Source organism: Varanus komodoensis, unplaced genomic scaffold (assembly GCF_004798865.1).
Source record: "Varanus komodoensis strain SLA01 unplaced genomic scaffold, ASM479886v1 scaffold14_1, whole genome shotgun sequence".
In the NCBI taxonomy this organism is placed as follows: domain Eukaryota; kingdom Metazoa; phylum Chordata; class Lepidosauria; order Squamata; family Varanidae; genus Varanus; species Varanus komodoensis.
The window spans coordinates 12,443,370-12,462,951 of record NW_025335438.1 but is presented as its reverse complement, the minus strand read 5'-3'; the positions used below and the strand labels follow the sequence as shown (position 1 = coordinate 12,462,951).

At 40.6% G+C, this 19,582-nt stretch overlaps 1 protein-coding gene across 3 annotated transcripts in view; it reads right to left on the bottom strand.

Moving 5' to 3' along the window:
* The window catches only part of ARFGEF1 (ADP ribosylation factor guanine nucleotide exchange factor 1), a 94,690-nt gene that overhangs the window by 7,505 nt on the left and 67,603 nt on the right, over positions 1-19,582 (bottom strand). For all 3 annotated transcript variants that reach the window (XM_044424063.1, XM_044424064.1, XM_044424066.1), the window contains 15 exons: positions 18,197-18,348; positions 17,043-17,171; positions 15,954-16,112; positions 15,473-15,623; positions 13,980-14,070; positions 12,072-12,112; positions 11,809-11,978; positions 11,383-11,534; positions 7,083-7,255; positions 6,636-6,796; positions 5,521-5,651; positions 3,213-3,342; positions 1,750-1,885; positions 1,529-1,667; positions 751-823 (listed from right to left, as the gene is read on the bottom strand). In XM_044424063.1, coding sequence (XP_044279998.1) covers positions 751-823; positions 1,529-1,667; positions 1,750-1,885; positions 3,213-3,342; positions 5,521-5,651; positions 6,636-6,796; positions 7,083-7,255; positions 11,383-11,534; positions 11,809-11,978; positions 12,072-12,112; positions 13,980-14,070; positions 15,473-15,623; positions 15,954-16,112; positions 17,043-17,171; positions 18,197-18,348 — 1,988 coding nt within the window. The remainder of the gene's footprint in view (positions 1-750; positions 824-1,528; positions 1,668-1,749; positions 1,886-3,212; positions 3,343-5,520; positions 5,652-6,635; positions 6,797-7,082; positions 7,256-11,382; positions 11,535-11,808; positions 11,979-12,071; positions 12,113-13,979; positions 14,071-15,472; positions 15,624-15,953; positions 16,113-17,042; positions 17,172-18,196; positions 18,349-19,582) is intronic.

The following is a 19,582-nucleotide window of genomic DNA, read 5'->3' as shown; positions in this document are numbered from 1 at the left end:
AGTCTATTTTGGAATGTTTATATTTATGTAAATGTTTCTATTTAGTTGTATCATAAGTATTCTCAATTTCCAGTATATATTATATTCTAAATTGCCTTAAGATATGCATATCAGAAATATACTGGGTAGAAATGTATTTGTTCATAAACATGTAGGTAAAGGACCCAAAAGTCTAATACAGGGGTCCGCAAACTTTTTTGAGCCAGTTGAAAGGCTGCGGTGAGGTGGGGTTGCCTGGGGGCACGAGCCAGTAAGGTGCCGTCAGGTGCATGCGAGGCAGCACCGGGTATGCGCGGCAGTGGCTCGCTTGCTTGGAGATCTCCCAGCGAGTCCAAAACCATGTGCGAGTGAGCGAGCCACCGCCTCCCCGCCCACGCTGAGAGGCAGCGGTGAGTGTGCACGTATGGGAGGCAGGCGGCAGCGGCGGCTTGCTCACTCGGAGACCATCTCCGGGCGAGCAAGCCACCACCTCCCCGCCCGCACAGCAAGCGTGCACATGGACAGCGAACAGCGGCATGGGCTGGATGGATGGCCATGGCAGGCCAGATCCGTCCTGAGGGCCGTAGTTTGAGGACTCGTGGTCTAATATGCTTAGACACCATCTAGAATTTGCGACAGTTAAAACAATCTGCAGTCATTCATTTACAATAAGAATTTCATCGAGGAATACCACTCTTGTTTCACACAAAGGTGCCTTATACCCATACATCTGAAAGTAGCACCCCTGATATTTTTACTTTGCAAACATACCGACTGTCTCTCCCTTCCTGAAGATGGAGATGGAGGAGCAGTATCTCCCCCTATTGGCTGCCAAGTTAAAAGGCTTGAAAAGAGAAAATATCATAGTTTAGTTCCAGAACTGCAATAGCATTTCAGTGTTTGAAGATAAAATTAAACCCTATTTGAATATATAAAGAATAGAAAATGAAACTCAAAAGTTACTTATGCAGGGCTACTGGCGTAAAACAAACTTTTATTGACATGGAAATCCATTTTTATCTCAGCACCTTTAGTCATTGACTGTCTTTACCTTATTTAATTGCTGAGTGGGTAGTGACATTATAGCCTTCACCAAGGCACAGGATACATCCTGTGCCAACTGGATTAGGCAATCTTGTCTAGCACTCAAAAACACACAAAAACAGTTGAGTTGAGCTAGTAAGAAAACTGCTAAAATTGAAAGTCACTTTTCACAAAGGGCAACTCAACAATGACTTATTCAGAATGACTTAATAAAAGGAGGCACTGCTCTAGACAGTCCAACAGGGAAGAGCAACATAGAACTTCTCGTTTTGTGGTTGTGAAAAAAGACCAAGCAGGTAAGGCACTCTCTGTGCTGCTTCACCAGGGCAAGTGGCACCAAAAGCATTAATCAAGAAACATTCCAGAAGGTTTCATGATTGGCCTGTACATGGACAGATACTTACTTGTGGGACTGAACAAATTTTATTTAAGACAGATACAGATATTTTAATATTACCACACATTGGCCTCCTCCTAATTATTCAAAAGGGAACAATAATCTTACGCATGGGGTATAGTGGTTTTGAAGATATCCAGCATACAGTTGCAAGTCTTGTCCCAGATTTCAAGGGTAAACTTCTCACCATTTAGAATGACAACATTCTCTAAACAGTTTGTACCAGACCGTGCTAGTTGTTCATTGTCTGAAACACAAAACAAGGCACTGGTTTGTACTGCACAGAGTAAATTGTTATCATTGTCTATGACAAGTTGATTCATTCTTACCTTGCTGAACGCACCAGTACAACTGGGCAAATATATCATCCAAAAGGACATCACTAAGTACTTCCAAATACTGTGTGAATACATCACATATTGCATAAAGTGCATGATTGCAAGTTGTGGTCATCCACTCAGCTTTCTAGGAAAAAAAGAACAAGAAACTTCTCAACATCATGGATGTATGTTAAAGGGAAGCTCAGGGACAGCCAAGAGTGTCAGATCTCTTCAGGAAGTTTGGAGGATGTTTAAAATAGTTCTGTAGACAGAGGTTTAAAAATGCATAGCACAGATGAGAGAATGTACAAGATTCAACAGATTGCTTCAACAAATGAGAAACTAAAAGCCAAAGCAACAATGAATGCTTCAGGGTCATGACAAATTTGAAAGGGTGTATATTTTTAAAAATCTTGTACCTCCATAATCTACATTCTCTGAACTTTGTTCAATGGGAGGTTTATTTGCAGGTTTCAGTTAAATGTGGTCTTTAGACAGTGCTTTTTTTTTTGTAAAAAACTCACATTTTGTTAATCTTTTATTTTAAAAAAATATATATATATTCAATTCACCAACTTTTTTTGATAAAGAACTTATTTACCTTTTGCACGTAGCTAGTCACTCTACACACACATAAACATAATGGTCGCCACCAGCAGTAAGCACTCAGCGCGCGACCACACGACCAATCCCAAGCCGAGCAGCGTCTCAAACTGAGCAATGCCCTCAATCATGCACTATTTTAATGATTTTTGCCGCCGACTTGCTACGCCCAACAGAGCAATTCAAAATCACTTGGAAAAATCCGTTGGAAAAATCCATCAAAAAAAGGTGCCGGAATGCTGTTCCGGTGCATTCTGTGACAAAAAAAGCCCTGCCTTTAGACACTAATTAAAGTGAATGGGTACAGAAGACTGAAACAGTGTATTCTGCACTAGCATAAGTGACCTCTGGAGCCTGCAAAAACAGTCATGGGTGTGTACATGTTGCCTACCCATGACCTGCCAAAATGCTTTCCTGAGCATACTAGACTGATATGGGATCTCTTCACCTCTCTGATTCGGATTGGCTTTAAGTGTATTAATTCAAGAGCCACACTTTGGTTCACTATACAGATGCCAACTACATCTTCAATATTCAAGTCTGCCAATAAGGACATGAGAGGCAGTGTTGTACAGTAGTTTGAGTGTTTGGACTGGCTGCAAGAGATTCAGATTCTACTCCCCACTTGGTCCATGAAGCCCACTGAATGATTTTGGGGAAGTCACTTAATCTAACTTGACTCATAAGATTGTTGTTATGGTAAAATGGAGAAAAGGAGGAAAATTATGTTAGCCATCAGTTGGCTCCTTGAAAGAATATAGGCAGAATGTAAATAATAAATAAATAATAATGTAGCATGGCATTTGAAGAAATGTAGAAACAAAAGCCACTTTTTAAGTAGTTAAAAAAACTTTTCATGTTTTATTTACCTCTGTTTGCTGTTCTGGCAATTTCATGTTGTCAAATATTCGGAAGACAATTCGAAACAAATCTTGCCACCAATGTTTTTCATATGTATGACCATATGTTTTCATTATTTCAAACATAACCGTTAAGCCTCTGGAATAAAAAGTAAATGGCAAATATGAGAAACTATAGTAATTTAGAATTTCTCAGCTTCTAGAGTGATGTTTAAAACCTATTTTTAAACCTGAAGGAACATTCTGAAAGCAATAGGAATAGGCACTTCCGAATTAAAGAAATACTGGATGGGACAGGCATGGCCTGCAGGGGTATGACGCAATAAGCAAGCGGGAGGCAACCATGCTTGGGCCTAGCCCAGTGTCTATAGGAGACCCTGCATGTGCCACCTTGAATCTCCATCATGACAAAAAGGAACAGAGGTATGATCGTAATATAAGGCTTTGATTTGAATCAAAGGCTTACATTTCTAAGTTGAAATTCTTACTAATTTTTGTAAATAAAATGTAAGCTGCAACAGAAATCATTTTTGCCAAACATCAGCAGTTTGTTTTTAAAAATTTAATTTCCTACTTTAAAACAAATATTCAAATGCTATCTGGTGGGAGAGAGCTATGAAGCAAAGTCTTTCATTACATCAGAATTCAAATTGTAAATATCATTTAACTTGTTTTCCTATGATTGAATGACAGCACAACTGTGAATGTGGATGAAACATTTTTTACACATATACATGCACATACACCAAGCATCTTTTATACATACAGAGGCATCTCCATCTCAAAAAAGAAAAAAAATCCAATTTTCATTTGAAAATAGTACAAAAATAATTTAATTAACAAATTATTAAAAGAAAGAACAAAGAATTATAAGATTTGTACCTACCTGAAAAAAGGGCCATAGAACTATTATTTTTTTCTAACATACTCTTGGTACAATCTAGGAAGTTATACACCTCTGAGTGTAACTGAAATCTAAGGACATAAAGTGCTTAACTTCTGACTCCTGTGCCATTGTCTTAATGGGACATGAGTCAAAGGATTTAATGGAAAATGAGAATACTGTTTTCTGGATTGTACCCAATATCTGCATGTTTTGTTGGGTTTTGATACTTGCTTCAGCTATGAAAAGTATTATAGAAATTCTTCTAGAAAATCTCTGCAAATAATTTTAACACACAGAATTTTGCCTTCACAGAGAATTTTGCCCCAGGAACTGGGCATTTAAAACAAAGTAAGAAGAAGTGTACAAACAAGCTTTTTCTAACAAACATTAGTAAAAACTTATTTATACTCAAGCTTTTTCTATACGACAACATGTTTCTGAGAACTGGGCGCACACTTATGTCATATTAGAACTGATGATTTGACTTATACCCTGCCTTTTCACCAAAAACTGATGCTTGATGTGAGCCGCCCTGAGGCTTCGGTGAATGGGGCGGCATAGAAACTTCCTAAATAAATAAATAAATAAATTGATAGTAGCTAATCCAAGCCTGAGTCCAAAATATGAAAACTGAAGATTGTTTAGATTCTGATGTACTTAAGCCAGGAGTGAGCAATTTACAGCCCTTCAGACAGCTTGTCCTACAACTCCTGTCAGTCGTAGCCAGCACAGCCAATAGTGATGGCTGATGGAAGTTGTAGGCCAAAGCATCTAGAGTTGTCCAAGTTGTCCACAACTGACTTAAACTTCAATAACTTTCTTGGCAGTTCCACATTACCCATTTATCATGACATGTTCCTGAACTTGAATTACACTGCTTACAGAGATGCCTGCATTCCATGTTTCAGACTCGGATACTTTATGCAATTAGAGCCTTTGATGCTGTTTTAGAAGCTTTACGTAAAGAGAAGTAGAAACCACTGTTATCAGAGATCATTATAAATATAATATTGCAGCCAAGAACAGGGTTTAGTGTAAATGAGTCTGTTCCACTAAAAATAGAACTATTATGAAAATAATTACTGCTTGCTATCTGAAGACAGCCTTTGAGTGCTGTTTCTATGTTGTTAGGCTGTAAATTTAGAGATGTGACCAAGTTTGATAAAAGCTGCTAGAAATCCAAATATTCGGCTCTAGCAACAACATATAGACATTTTCAATGGTTTCCCACAATTTTGGTAGGAAAAAAGAAATGTTTACAGGAAATATATGGACCACTACTTGTTAAAAGGACCTAGCTCTCAATATTTCTGTTTCTTACAGGATGTTGTGCTCTGATGATAGATTGTCATCTCCCACTCCTCACTTCCTTGAAGACTTACAAGTGAAACAAAATGTTCTAAAATGTGTATTACGAATAGGGATTGTTACCTGGTTCTTACATCTAATTTGCATCTATTGATGATACACGACAGCTCAAAGAGAATTGGAAACCATCCTCTCACCCACACTCTGTCTTCTGGAGCTACATTCATATCATCACTGGTGTATTCTTTAAAAGCCTTTAGAAATAAGCAGAAGTAGAATGAATACAGCAGAAACTCATTATCAGATGAAATCTTTATTTTCTACCCCTAGAAAATGCCCAGCCATTTGACACTACATAACAGTATAATAGCTTTACTACATAAAGCTGTTTAACTATCAGACATCAAGCCCTGGTTTAAACATGCTCCTGTGTATAACAGAGTATCTGCTGATGTGTGTGAGGAACTTTCCACATAATAAATGACAGACATTGCTTTAATTCTTATAATCACATGGAGAGTACCCACAGTCAATCTTTCTATTGCCCTTAAAGGGTTTATTGGCTCCATCAGAAGAGATGGTGTTCAGTAGAACCTAAGTATAGGAATATCATGAGTATTGCCAGAGAAGCTAAATATAAATCCTCCCTTACTATAAACGCTATTTGGTGCAAAGGCAGTCCAACCCAAAAGGCCAATGTGTGCACAAAAGCATCCTTCTAAACACTGATCACATGCTGGATCCATGTAATCCATAGGAAAAAAAGTTCAGTACTTTCTTCTCATTTATATCAGTATCTCCAAGACCACATCAGACAATGCTGTCATGTACTACAACTAAAATTACAATTATTTATATGTTTTAATTGACTTTACAATGCATTCAACATTTTTCTACCACAAATTGCCAGTCCTTGCTATAGTGAACCTATATTCAAACAAAATTTACATCGCAATCACACTATATTAATTTTTGATTACAAAAAGCCTATTATATTAGAAACATACATTACTATTAATAACTTTAGAAGATTTTTTTCTTATTTGTGGAGGGTGGGATTTTAAGAAAGTCAAACTCCAAAGTAAGCCAAACAACTGTAGCTTTTGATAATTGTCACAATTGTTTCTCACATGGGCAGCCCATGGTCTGTGCAAATCTAATTTCCCCCACAACAATCATAGTCAATGCTTTAATAATGCTGTACAGAAGGACTACTACTTAATACCTACAAACTATACCTGAGGCCTTTCTGACACATATTTTGCACAATGGCGAATGAGACGAATTGCTTCCATGCTTGTGTCTGGAAAAGCTGCATTGCACGCAAATTCTGACAAGCACTTTACTGCATCCTGGAAAGAATCTATGGTTGCTGGAAAATGTTTCTCAAACACAATTGCTAGAATAAATAATATGAATAGTTAGGAGCTGTTTTTTTTACACTGCAACAGACAATTGCTAAGTTAATTTTTAAAAGCTAAATGTTTTCACTTATGAAAGAACATGCATTACCATGCACTTACAAGGTATAAAATAAAAATAGGAAATAAAATAGTTAAAGGTGCTTTATTAAATGTTTTAGGTTATACCATACAACTCATTCCGAAACTAAAAACTAACCAAACAAAAGCAATAAAATAGTATACCTCCCAGTCATATCCTGTAAGTTATACATAAGTACTCACTGACAATATGGCCTGTGGTTTGAAATGCAAGTTCCACTATACTTTCATCCTGATCAGATGCAGCCAAATGAAACACTGAGAAAATATTTTTCCACCCTGAGCGGATGTTTGCTGCTTGGGAATTTACCATCTGGGCTATGCAACGGACAACCATGTCACGAATGGTTGGTGACCTACAAGATACGAAGTTTATAAAAGAAAAAAATTAATGTTGCAATCCTATGCCATAAAAAGAGCTCTAATGCAATGCTAGGAACTATAGGACTTTTCAAGTCATAAAACACCCAGCCTTGTAAGAGTTGTAGACTTTTTATGCAATCATATGTACATGTAAATAAAAGATAATAATAATAAATAATAATAAGTCCTACAACTCACAGCATTGAATTTCAGCTCTCTTTATGTTTAAACATGCATAGGTTTGCAGTCAGGGGACACAATTCAGGGCTATCAGGGCAGAAGAGACACCTGCGTGCACGGCAGCGGCAGCGAACGCCCACGCCCCGGACTCCACCACCTGACTGGCCGCCACGCTCTGCACGCGTGAGAGGCGTGTCAGGGCGCGGTGAGCATCAGAGGAAGCCCTGCGCCCTGAAAAGCGCCGGCGGCGGCCGGGGGGCTTTGTTTGGCTGTGTGATATTTAGCCTTCCTGCTGCGCTGCGTGTCATTGTAAGTTTTTAACTGTTTTTATAATTTTATGGTATTTTAAGTTGTTTTATGGAGTCGTCCCTGGCCATGTTGCCGTTTGTGCTTCCTGGGGAGCGCACGGGCGCTGCCATTGGGGTAGTCTTGGGCAATGGACGTAACAGCGGTGGGAGCTTAACGTGTCCGCACAGAAGAAGGAGGGACAGATGGTTGACACCTGTCCCTACTTCTGGTTTTGCTCCCAGCCAGAGGGTGCCAGGGAGTCTTGTCAACCGCCCCTCGGGCCTGACGGTGCTGTTGCTTAACGCCAGGTCGGTCAATAACAAATCTTCCCTCATCCATGACTTGATTGTGGATGAGGGGGCTGACCTGGCTTGCATAACGGAGACCTGGGGGGGGGGGGGGATGTGGCTCTCTCCCAACTATGCCTGCCCGGGTATCTGGTTCAGCACTGTTCGTGCCCGGAGGGGAGGGGAGGGGAGGGGGGGTCGCTTTAGTTTACCGAGCCTCCATCTCTCTCACGGGACTTCCTGTCCCTTTAAGGCCAGGGCTGGAGTGTCTCTACTTGGTGTTGGGCGACCGAGACAGATTGGGGATTCTGTTGGTGTACCGTGCACCCTTCTGCCCAACAGTCTCCCTACCTGAGCTGACGGAGACTGTCTCGGACCTGGTGTTGAGGACCCCAGGATGTTGGTCCTGGGGACTTCAATCTCCATGCCGAGACTGATCTGACTGGGGCGGCTCAGGACTTCATGGCCTCCATGGCGGCCATGGGGCTGTCTCAACATGTCATCGGCCCAACCCATGAACGTGGACACACTCTGGACCTGGTTTTCTCAACGGGGCAGGAAGAGGGTGGTCTGAGGGTGAGGAATTTATGTTTGACTCCCCTGTCATGGTCAGATCACTTCCTGGTGAGGTTTGTGCTCGAGAGCGACCTCTCCCTCTGTAAGGGTGCGGACCCGATTGTGTGGGTCTGCCCCCGGAGCTGGATGGATCCGGAAGGATTCCTGAAGGCCCTGGGGGAGTTTCCGGCTGACAAGACGGGTGCTCCTGTCGAGGATCTGGTCGAACTGTGGAAGAGGGAGATGACCAGGGCTGTAGACACGATCGCTCCTAAGCGCCCTCTCCCACTGGGCAGAGCCCGCTCTTCCCATTGGTATACTCCTGAATTGAGGGCGATGAAGCAGGTTGGGAGACGGCTAGAGCGTAGGTGGAGGAAATCACGTGATGAATCTAACCAAACACACTTGAGAGCCCACTATCGGGCCTATGCTGTGGCGGTGAGGGCGGCGAAAAAGAGATTTTTTCCCGCTTCCATTGCCTCCTCACAATGCCGTTCGGCGGAGCTTTTTCGAGTGGTGCAGGGCCTGGTTTGTCCAGGTCCGAAAGAAGACCTGGTTCCACCCTCAAAGGCCCGCTGTGACGACTTTGCCAGGCATTTCAGGGAGAAAATCGCTCAGATTCGTCACGAGCTGGATTCCACTATTGATACAGAGGTTTTAAGGGAGACATCAATGCCGCCGTCTGGTCCAGAATTATTGGATGAATTTCAGTTATTGCGGCTTGATGATGTGGACAAGGTCCTTGGAAGAGTACGTCCCACCACTTGCCTTTTGGACCCTTGCCCGTCTTGGTTAATAAATAATTCCAAGCACGGGATTGGGACCTGGATCTTGGAAGTGATTAACACTTCTCTGAGGGAGGGTTGGGTGCCTGCCCCTTTAAAGGAGGCAGTAGTCCAACCGGTCCTGAAGAAGGCGTCACTGGATCTAGAGATGGCCACTAATTATAGACCAGTGGCCAACATCCCGTTTCTGGGCAATGTGTTAGAGCGAGTGGTGGCGGGACAACTCCAAGCACACTTGGATGAAACTGATTATCTGGACCCATTTCAGTCCGGCTTCAGACCCGGGTACGGTACTGAATCTGCCTTGGTCGCCCTGTACGATGACCTGTGCAGGGAGAAAGACAGGGGGAGTGCGTCCCTGTTGGTTCTCCTGGACCTCTCAGCGGCTTTCGATACCATCGACCATGGTATCCTTCTGGACAGGCTTGCGGGACTGGGGGTCGGAGGCACTGCTTTGCAGTGGTTCCGCTCCTATCTCGATGGCCAGTTCCAGAAGGTGGTGCTGGGGGACTATGGCTCTGTGCCATGGCAGTTATGCCATGGAGTACCTCAGGAGTCCATTTTGTCCCCGTTGCTGTTCAACATTTACATGAAACCGCTGGGAGAGGTCATCAGGAGGTGTGGGCTGCGGAACCATCAGTACGCTGATGATACCCAGCTCTACCTCTCGTTTTCCACCAATCCAGGTGAGGCAGTGGCTGTACTGAACCGGTGCCTGGCCGAGGTAATGGGCTGGATGAGGGCCAATAAACTGAAGCTCAATCCAGACAAGACGGAGGTCCTGTTGGTTGGTGGTTCTGGCTTTGGAGAGGGTGAACTGAACCTTGTTCTGAATGGGGTTGCACTCCCTCTTAGGGACAAGATTCGCAGCTTGGGAGTGCTCCTCGACCCGGAGCTTTCACTAGAAGCTCGGGTGACAGCAGTGGCGAGGAGCGCTTTCCTCCAGCTTCGGCTGATCCACCAGCTGCGCCCCTATCTGGAGTATGACTGCCTCGCGACAGTGACACATGCATTGGTGCCTTCCCGTCTCGACTTCTGTAACGCGCTCTACGTGGGGCTACCCTTGAAGACGGTCCGGATACTTCAATTGGTTCAAAATAGAGCTGTCAGGCTGCTGACGGGGACTGGGCGTTGTGTTCACATGACTCCAGTTCTCCCTCAGCTTCACTGGCTTCCCATTGAAGTCCGGGCCCAATTCAAGGTGTTGGTGATGACCTATAAAGCCCTAAACGGCTTGGGTGCTGGTTACCTGAAGGAGTGCTTGCATCCATATATGCCCAGCCGCCCCTTGAGATCGGCGGGGGAGGCCCTTCTCCGGGAACCCTCCATTAAAGAAATTAGGAGGGTGGGTACTCAGAGGAGGGCTTTCTCTGCGGTGGCGCCTAAGTTATGGAACGCGCTCCCCAGAGAGGTCCGCCTGGCGTCGTCGTTATTTGTTTTTCGGCGCCAGGCGAAGACCTTTTTATTCAAGCGGCATTTTAGCTGTTAATATTATTGGATTTTATCTGGCCAGGGTGGCTTATTTTATACTGTATTTTTGCATTTTTAATTTAATGTTTATATTTTTGATTTATATTATAATTATTTTAACTTATTGTTGTAAGCCGCCCCAAGGCTTCGGTGAATGGGGCGGCATAAAAATGTTTTAATAAATAAATAAATAAATTCTATGTTGTCTACCCTTGATAAAAATAAGCTTCTGAACATGGAGGCTAATGTGCATCTGATACAGTATACAAGGCATGGCAACAGCTACCTCTGTCACCTGCACCTTGTATGCATCTAGATGAGGTGCCACAGAGGGGGTGAGGAGGCTGGAGTGCCATTTGGATATGGTATAAGCCACTGGTCCTGGCCTGTTCACCTCTGAGGTTGGAGGATCTCAGTGCTGGGACAAATAATCCTACTGCTCCACAGACAATGCTGGGAGGCCACAGGGTTGTGCCCTAGTGTATATCATCTACGTTCTGTTTTCATGCATTTAAGTGAGAGTGATTCCAAGTAATTCCCATTGTATATCATTACCTGTTTTTCTTCATAATATGCTCAAATGGCCTTAAGAAGTCCTTCTGGAATCGGAAATTAGCAAGTTCCCCTTTTTCTAAGAACTTCATTGACAACTGTCTTAATGAGTCTACTGCAAATATAGCTACATCTTCATTGGGATTGCATCCAACCTAGAAAGACAAAATTAAAAACTCATGATAAGTAGTATCAACAGTAAAACACACACACAAAATTGTTATTTCTATTTTTATACCATTTAGCAGAAACAGTAGAAAATTATATAAACACTTAAATATACCAAAAATCCTTGTAATATTTAATAGCATAATTATTTTCTAAAAATATTTCTCATTTCTATTACATTTTACATTAAGCTCTTAAACACAAGTTTCCATTTCATTTCAAAGAAGAGCTAGTTAAGTATACAACTGTACTCAGACAAACCTTATTGAAATGATCACCAATAACCTCCCAGATTCTAGACCACTGTAGTCTTATTCGACCCATGTTATAATAAGAAATTTCTACGATCTTTTGCAGACTAAACATCCGAGGATGTGTGGCAGACAGCAATTCATCCATGGACACCGCACAAAGCCATCGGACAAAATCCACTGTTAAATCCAAAAGTAATCAATTTAGTATCCCTTTTTTCCCCAAAAAAGAAAATATCAATACATTAATTAGGTAAACTGATTAAAACTTACCAATAGCATTTCCATCTAACCTTGTAGATCCTGTAAATATCCTGCCAAGACACAATTTAACAGAATTGTGTAAGCATATTTATCCATTGTAAATTTCCTTTAGCATGTATCTAGATTAAATTACACAGGTCTATCACTGAACACACACACACACACACACACACACACACACACACACAGAGAGAGAGAGAGAGAGAGAGAGAGAGAGAGAGAGAGAGAGAGAGAGAGGTTTGCTTGTCATACTAAGCCACACTGCTAATAAGCCCCCATGGGATGAGAGTTCAAGATACTCCTGAGAGATTACTGTGTTTGCTGTGGCTTCCTTTCCCACATCAACCCTCCTCAGACCTCCTGCTGATTCCAGCACATACCCAAGGTGCCTTTTTCTCAAAACTTTTCACTACCTTGGTTCCTATTTCAGCACTCTTTCTGCAACTGGTCAGTGGCTGTTGCTGTCTACCATGGGAAACTCCACTTCTCCTAGCATTAGCTCATCAAATGGAATTAATTTTATGAATCCTTATGAATGCAGTAAGACATTATAGATATGGGTTACAGAACAGTGAGAGAGATCAGGATACATAGTCAAATGTCATGGCAAAGTAGAGGAGCAAACTGAGAAAATCTAAATGCAGCTGTCAGCTAAGAAGGAATAAAGAAGGTTGGCAGTGGCTCAAAGAAATATTGTGAGGAGTGGCAAGAGGGTTTTGCTGCTCTGGCCAGGGACCACTCTAGCAATCTCTGGTAACTAACAATAGAGTTGCCAGGATTCAGATGGCATAACAAGCCATCATGGGTGTGAGCTACACCGAAACAAGACAAACTTGCAGAAACTGTGCTGGGTTCACACAACACAAGCAACCCACCATAGCTGATCATACATAGTGGAATGTTGCATCATACATACCAGGTCAATACCTATTCACACGTTATCCATCTCCACATATGTCCACACACAAACACACACATATACATATATGGGCTCCCCTTGAAGATGGTGTGGAAGCTGTACCTGATGCAGAATACTGTGGTGCAGCTGCTGGAAGGTATTGTTAGAAGGTATCATATTACACCCATCCTTAAAGTACTGCACTGTCTATAAGTGAACTACTGACCAAAAGTAAGGGCTTGCTTTTAGCATGTATACCCCTTAACTATATGGTATCCAGGTACCTAGGCAAGTACTTTCCCCAATACCAGCCAAAATGGCCCTTTTGATTGGCAGAAGATACCCTCATTCCCCTCCCCCTCCATAAATAAGTTAAGGAAGGGAAGAATGAGAAATAAGGCATTCCTCCTCCCAGAGCAGGTGCCCCCCACTTTAAGTATTTTAAATGTAGGTTAAAGACCTTTTTATTTACAAAAATATTTGCCTCCTAATGTGTTGCTTTCCTGTTAAAAATGGTTGTTTTACTAGTACTTGTTTTATTGATATATACCATACAGATTCTATCCCAGGGAAAACACTTAGGGTTAAAAAAATGCTGGGATATGAGTGTCAGTATTTTAATTTCAGTTGTCAAAAACACCATGTATGCTAATGAAAATGTATCTAGAATATTTTATACAAATGTAAGATTTAAGAAAGTGTACACACAAGTGTATATAGGACCCCTACTACTTAAATCAAATTCAAGTCTGTCATTACCTAGTTCTACCCTCTAGTCCTCACTATCAGACTCTAGCATTGGTGACAACATTTTTGAAATCCTGCACAGGTTTAGACATAAAATACTCCTACAATTCCCAGCATTCCCCAGCCAACACTGCTGAGAGTTAGAAGACATTTTTTCTGACTAAACTTGCATTAGATTGCAACCTAAATTATCCAACAAGTAAAATATCTACACTACTCTTTCAAATTTAGTAGAGGCACTGTTACTATATAAACATCAAACAATACTGTACCTGTCTACAGCAACAACAACGCTTTGTGAACTAGTTTCTCCAATAGATTCTTGAATACTTGCAATCTGCTTCCAGTCCATATTTCCTCCAACTACCCGATGCATCATTTTAAAAGTATGGATTGTGGGAGGAAACAAAATAATGTTGAGTAAATTAAAGTAGTTAAGTTTCTTAGTGCTACCAAAAGGACAATGATAAAAAGGCTTGTAATCCTAGAACTATGTGCTAAAGAGATGATTGTAGATTCCCCACCCCTCATTTTTGTCTGCTCACTGCTGGGAGCTGCTGCCTTAGAATGCTATAAATAAAGACCAAAGGATACACACAGCTCTTTAGCAACCAAAAACTTTGGGATCACCCAAATTAAGACATTACGAGTTTGGTAAATGTTTATTAACTGCATCAAAACTGTTTGTATCTCTAATTTGTGAGACCCAAGGAGGAACAGGAGAGATCATGGTTAGTGGTAGAGGAAGAGCAGATGGGACTAATGAGATGCTTCTTCCCAAACTGAAAGTTAACTGAAGGGACTCCTAAGTGTATCTATAGGTTACTTCCACTGCTGAGCCGACAAGATCAGCAATGGCAATAGAACTAGTAATAGCGGTCATAATCCATTGTTTGATTTTGCAGACAGCAAAGAGCCTGCTGCCATCAACTAACCAGGCCAGTTCATTGTCTCTGTGGCCATTGTTTGATGTCAAAGGAATTCTTTTCCCTAACAACAAGTCCCTGCCCAGGCAGAAAGCTGGCTGGTAATACAGAAACTTTGCAACACTGAGTAATTAAAGAGGTTCTCTGGCTGGGTGGTAGTGGAAAAATTAGCCATCCACTCCATCTTAACCTGGGATATTTCACCCAAGCCTATAATCTATTCACTATCATAAAAAACACATGGAACAAACATTATAAATTAAAACTATTGTGAAGTCTTTAGCACTCTTTGGAAATTCCAACATAGCCCAAAGCCTGGCATATGGAACCTAATCAGTTCATGCTATCTAAAGGATGGTAGAGGACTGTAATGGCAAAGTGGTATAGGAGTTGATCCCCCCTCCTTTTTCAGAAAACATAGAAAGAACCATCTTCTCCCCATCTGCAATACTATTGCAAACAATATTCAGATATTAAAATAATTAAGCGATTACTTCAAGAACATAGATTTGTAAGTACCATGATCATGACATCATTAAAATATAGGGTGTACATAGATAAAACATCCTTCCCCACACTGATGCTCTTGAGGGATTTTGTATTTCAATTCCCAACAGTTCCAGTCAGCATGGCCAGTGATCAGGAATGCTGGCAGTTAAGCAGCAAAACATCTGGAAAGTATCAAGTTGGGGAATGCTGAATATATTTGCATACATTATATTTGCATACTTATCTCTGTTCCATAGGAAAGTTACTGAGAACTATAAACCATGAGTAAAATGGACATATTGTTTTTCAAACAATTATGCCATCCACTAGTTAGTGTTTAGAGTACTTACCTAGTCCCAGACTTGCAAATTCATCTGGTGCTTGATCCTTTGTTCCTGTAAAGGAACCTTCTCGGCCTCTCATGGTCCCAGAAATGTAACGTGGCTTTACTCCAGTACCTATTAATTGTGCCAGTTCAAGCTGACTGATGCATTTCAAGATCTTGAATTAAAAACAGTACTATTAAATAAACCACACCATTTTATCAAAACAGATTCAATTTTACTATAGTCTAACAGCAATAATCCAGCCAATTTACACTCATTCCTCAAGCACAGGAGTAAAATTTACCAAATCTTTTACATATCTTGCACTAGAACTATGTGATATAGCCTCATAAAACCATCAATTATAGCTTAATTTTACAATACATTCTTAAAAATCTATTATATGAAAAATATATGGGTAATGCAAATAGTTTTGTCAAGAATATAACAAGTTCAGTGTATTATTAATATTAAATTACTGTATAGTACTTCAAAAATAATCTACCTCATGCCAAGAATTTCCCAAGTAATTTCCATCAGTATGAGCCACAGTAATGAGTGTTTTTATTGTGTCAATGTTCTTCTGTTTCATTTCAGTAATACCAGAACTCACAGTAAGTAAAGTAAATCTTGCTAGTGCTTGAACATAAGCATCCCTTTCAAGCTATTGGAAGAAATAGATAGTTTTAATTAATCAATATTTATTCAGTTAATCTGTTGCTAGAGACCATGGTACTTTTCATATACATTGTTGCAATGGCAAAGAAGGAAAATATTGTTTCTAAAACAAGTATATCAGAAAAGAGCAGGGAGAAGATTCAAACACTTCCCTAGTGTATTAAAACACATAAAAGGGTTTGTTCATTCTCAAAAAACTCTCTGCCTTGACACATTTTCCTATTACATTTCCCTTCTACCCACTGGGCAATATATTATGCTGCTTGCCAGCCAAGACAGCACCATTGATAGTGTAACATGGAACTAGCACTGTAAATGGAATAGAAACAAGTGGCTATTTTTAACCTCCCTCCAAAAACAAAAAAAAAACACCCCTCAGACAGGGAACATTAGGACTAAGTCTCATTAAGGATTAGGCTTGGAACTGATAATAAAATACCAGGCCTAAGTCTTGAAATAATAAACATTTATTAATAATAAGTAATAAAAAATAATAAAGACAAATAACCACAACCAGTTTCAGTTTTCTGGGATTAAGAGGCAAAGGGATTTCTTCTAAAATAGGACAGCTTTCAGACAAATTAATGCCCAGACACCCCTCTTTACAAATGAACTTGTTAAATCAATTGCATGTTCTGCATTACCCAGAAGAAAAGAGGTTCTGAATCATCGCTAAGCAGCACTGCACCTTTCATTTCTGGTTAATAGGCAAGTTATTCCAAACACAAGCTTATTTCCCTTTTTTAATCACATATATAAATTAATCTCATTTAAAATCTGAAATCTCCAGTTTTAAAACTGGAATTTCCCCAAAACCCCTATATGGTTAGTAAATTGTCCCAAGTATTTTATTGTATAATGCTACATACTGGTATGTTTTTTTAAATATTTTGGGTTCCTTGACATTTAGTATTACCTGTATGGTAAAAATGCAGGCTATCCTGATTGCACATCGTATACCTTCCAGGCAAAGAGAGGCAACTTCTGTGTCATCGCAGTCTTGTAACCCAACACTGAATGCAGCTAAGAATGGTGTCCATGCTAACTAGAATGCAACATTGATACAAATAGCTGAACACATAATAAGACGCAGACCAGGTAAATAGGAATTGCATAATAAAACTAGATATGGAGAAATAATTCACAAGATTATTTATTTTAAGTATTTCTTAGAACTATATCATAGTTTTTTCCAAGCAAGTCAAGGTAGCATACATGGCCCCCCTCACTCCCACTTTGATCTTTATAACAATTCTGTGAGATAGGCTGCCTCATAGACAGTATCCTTTTGAGTGCCCTAATGCACCTGACAAATAGTGGGTCACTGTCAAAAGAATGAGATTTTCCTCCCACCCTAATGTGGACCCCCCTTTTTTTGACAGAGGTCTTGAACATGGGTATCAATTTTTAAAACTGAGGGGGCTGCTTGTAGTTGCCTGCATAGGAATCATGAAAGTCAGTTGTATGGGGAAAAATGGTAAAAGGCCATAGGGAGGTCCACTGTCTGAACTGGACAATGCACTAACTCATCATGGAAAAAATAACCCCTAGAACAAGCCATGGCTTTTCAGGATGGTTTATAACACAAACTTAAGCAACCCTGACAAAACGCTGGTGAGTCTGGGTGACATACCAAGCCACTGTGGGATGTCATGTCATGCAAAGCCAGGCAGTAACTATTTCAAGATTACCCAGTGACTTTCATGGCCAAGTGGGGAATTGAACCTGGCCATCCCCAGTTCTAGACCAACACTCTAATAACCACACAAATGGCAAGCTTAACTTTAGATGGCAAACTTACCTATACATCTTTCTACAAGAGACAGAAAAAGAGCCATTGTACATCAAATAATAGATGATAGTTTTTAGAACCATTTTATCACACACTTTACTATACTTAACCTTATTATAGTGTTAAAATATTTAGGTTATCCATAAATATGAAGGCACTAAAGCAGGAGTACTGCCAACACATACTTTCAAACAATTTTTAAAATAGTTAATATTTAGCTACCTAGATGAACTATTTAGTGACAGTAAGAGAAAAAGATAATATTTAATAACTCTTACCTTAAACATGGGTCTTACATGTTCCAAGTGTGTTGCGCTCGTGAAAGGAGCTTGAACATGACTCACAGCTTCCATCAGTGCTTTAGCTGTTTTAGCCATTTGCTCCATTTCTAAATTATAAAGCAGTCGTCTCTGTTTTTCACTAGCTACACCTGTAAGCAAGATTGTCCTATTAAAATTTCTCACCATCCATGTTTCAAAGAAGAAAAATTCTTACAGCATTTTAATACATTGTACTTCCAGGTTCTGTACATAGGGATAATATACTTGATAGCATCTAATGGTGACCCGGCACCAGAGTAAATGACATCATGCTAGTGTAAACCAATGTAACATAAAAACTCCATTGCTCTAGTTACTTTGGACAGTGTCCAATGCTATTTGTCTGCAGGTGGGGTCCACTGGCACTTTCATTCTATATGCAACTGAGTCTACCAATTCCATTGCACAAGTGACACCTACTGATTATGCAGCAGAGGGTTAGCATTTGCATATGTGAGCTCTCCACCCTGCCATGTTCCAGAAACAAGCATTTTCGCTCATCTTGGGTTGACACTAGAAGTGCCAAACCTCTACTGCACATGCAGAAGGTACCATTTATAGAACACAATTGGTGAGGCTGGCTGAGCACAGGCTGTCACCATTGATTTCTGTCAATTGTGCAAGCACATGCTTAGTAGGCAAGACAGCATCATTGGCACTAGTGCTGGGTCACCATTAGATACTAACCTTTGAAACCAATGATACATTTTGTATTTTAGTTTCAGCATATTCTTGAAACAAGTATTTGTGCTACAAATTGCTTTAGATACTTCTAAATATTTACCATGGAAATATTTTAGAGAGATTCCTCATCCATATTCCAGCAAAGCACATAGAGTTTTGCTTAATGGAATTTAAACACACTTAAAAAATGCAACTGGAAAATAACTGGTGTTGGGGTGCAATCCCATCAGTCAAACACTCAACATTCCTAAGTTACTGAGCTTGGAAACTTGCAAGTATCCAGCACAAAGTAGGAGGAGAAGCACAGACAATCTCTGCCCCATCCTGCACCTCCAACTCTGTATGTCGGGCAGTCCAATTCTACTGTTTCCCTTAGGTGCTTGGGAGAAAGAGGGAAGGAAGTGGCAGACCTGTCAGGATACCTAATATCCTTGGGCCCCAGTCTTCTTTGCTTTCTGCTACCCTGACCTTGTCTCCAAAATCTATTTGCTAACCTTGGAGAGACAGGGTGCACTTCTTTCCACACCAGTTGTAAAAAGTGGGTGTGATGTTTGATGTTTTTTAGTATTAGTTTAAAATTTTAATAAAATTTAAAAAAAGTGGGAAGAAGAATCACAGCACAGATCCTCAGTTCTAAGGCTGAAGTTCTGTCTCCAACCT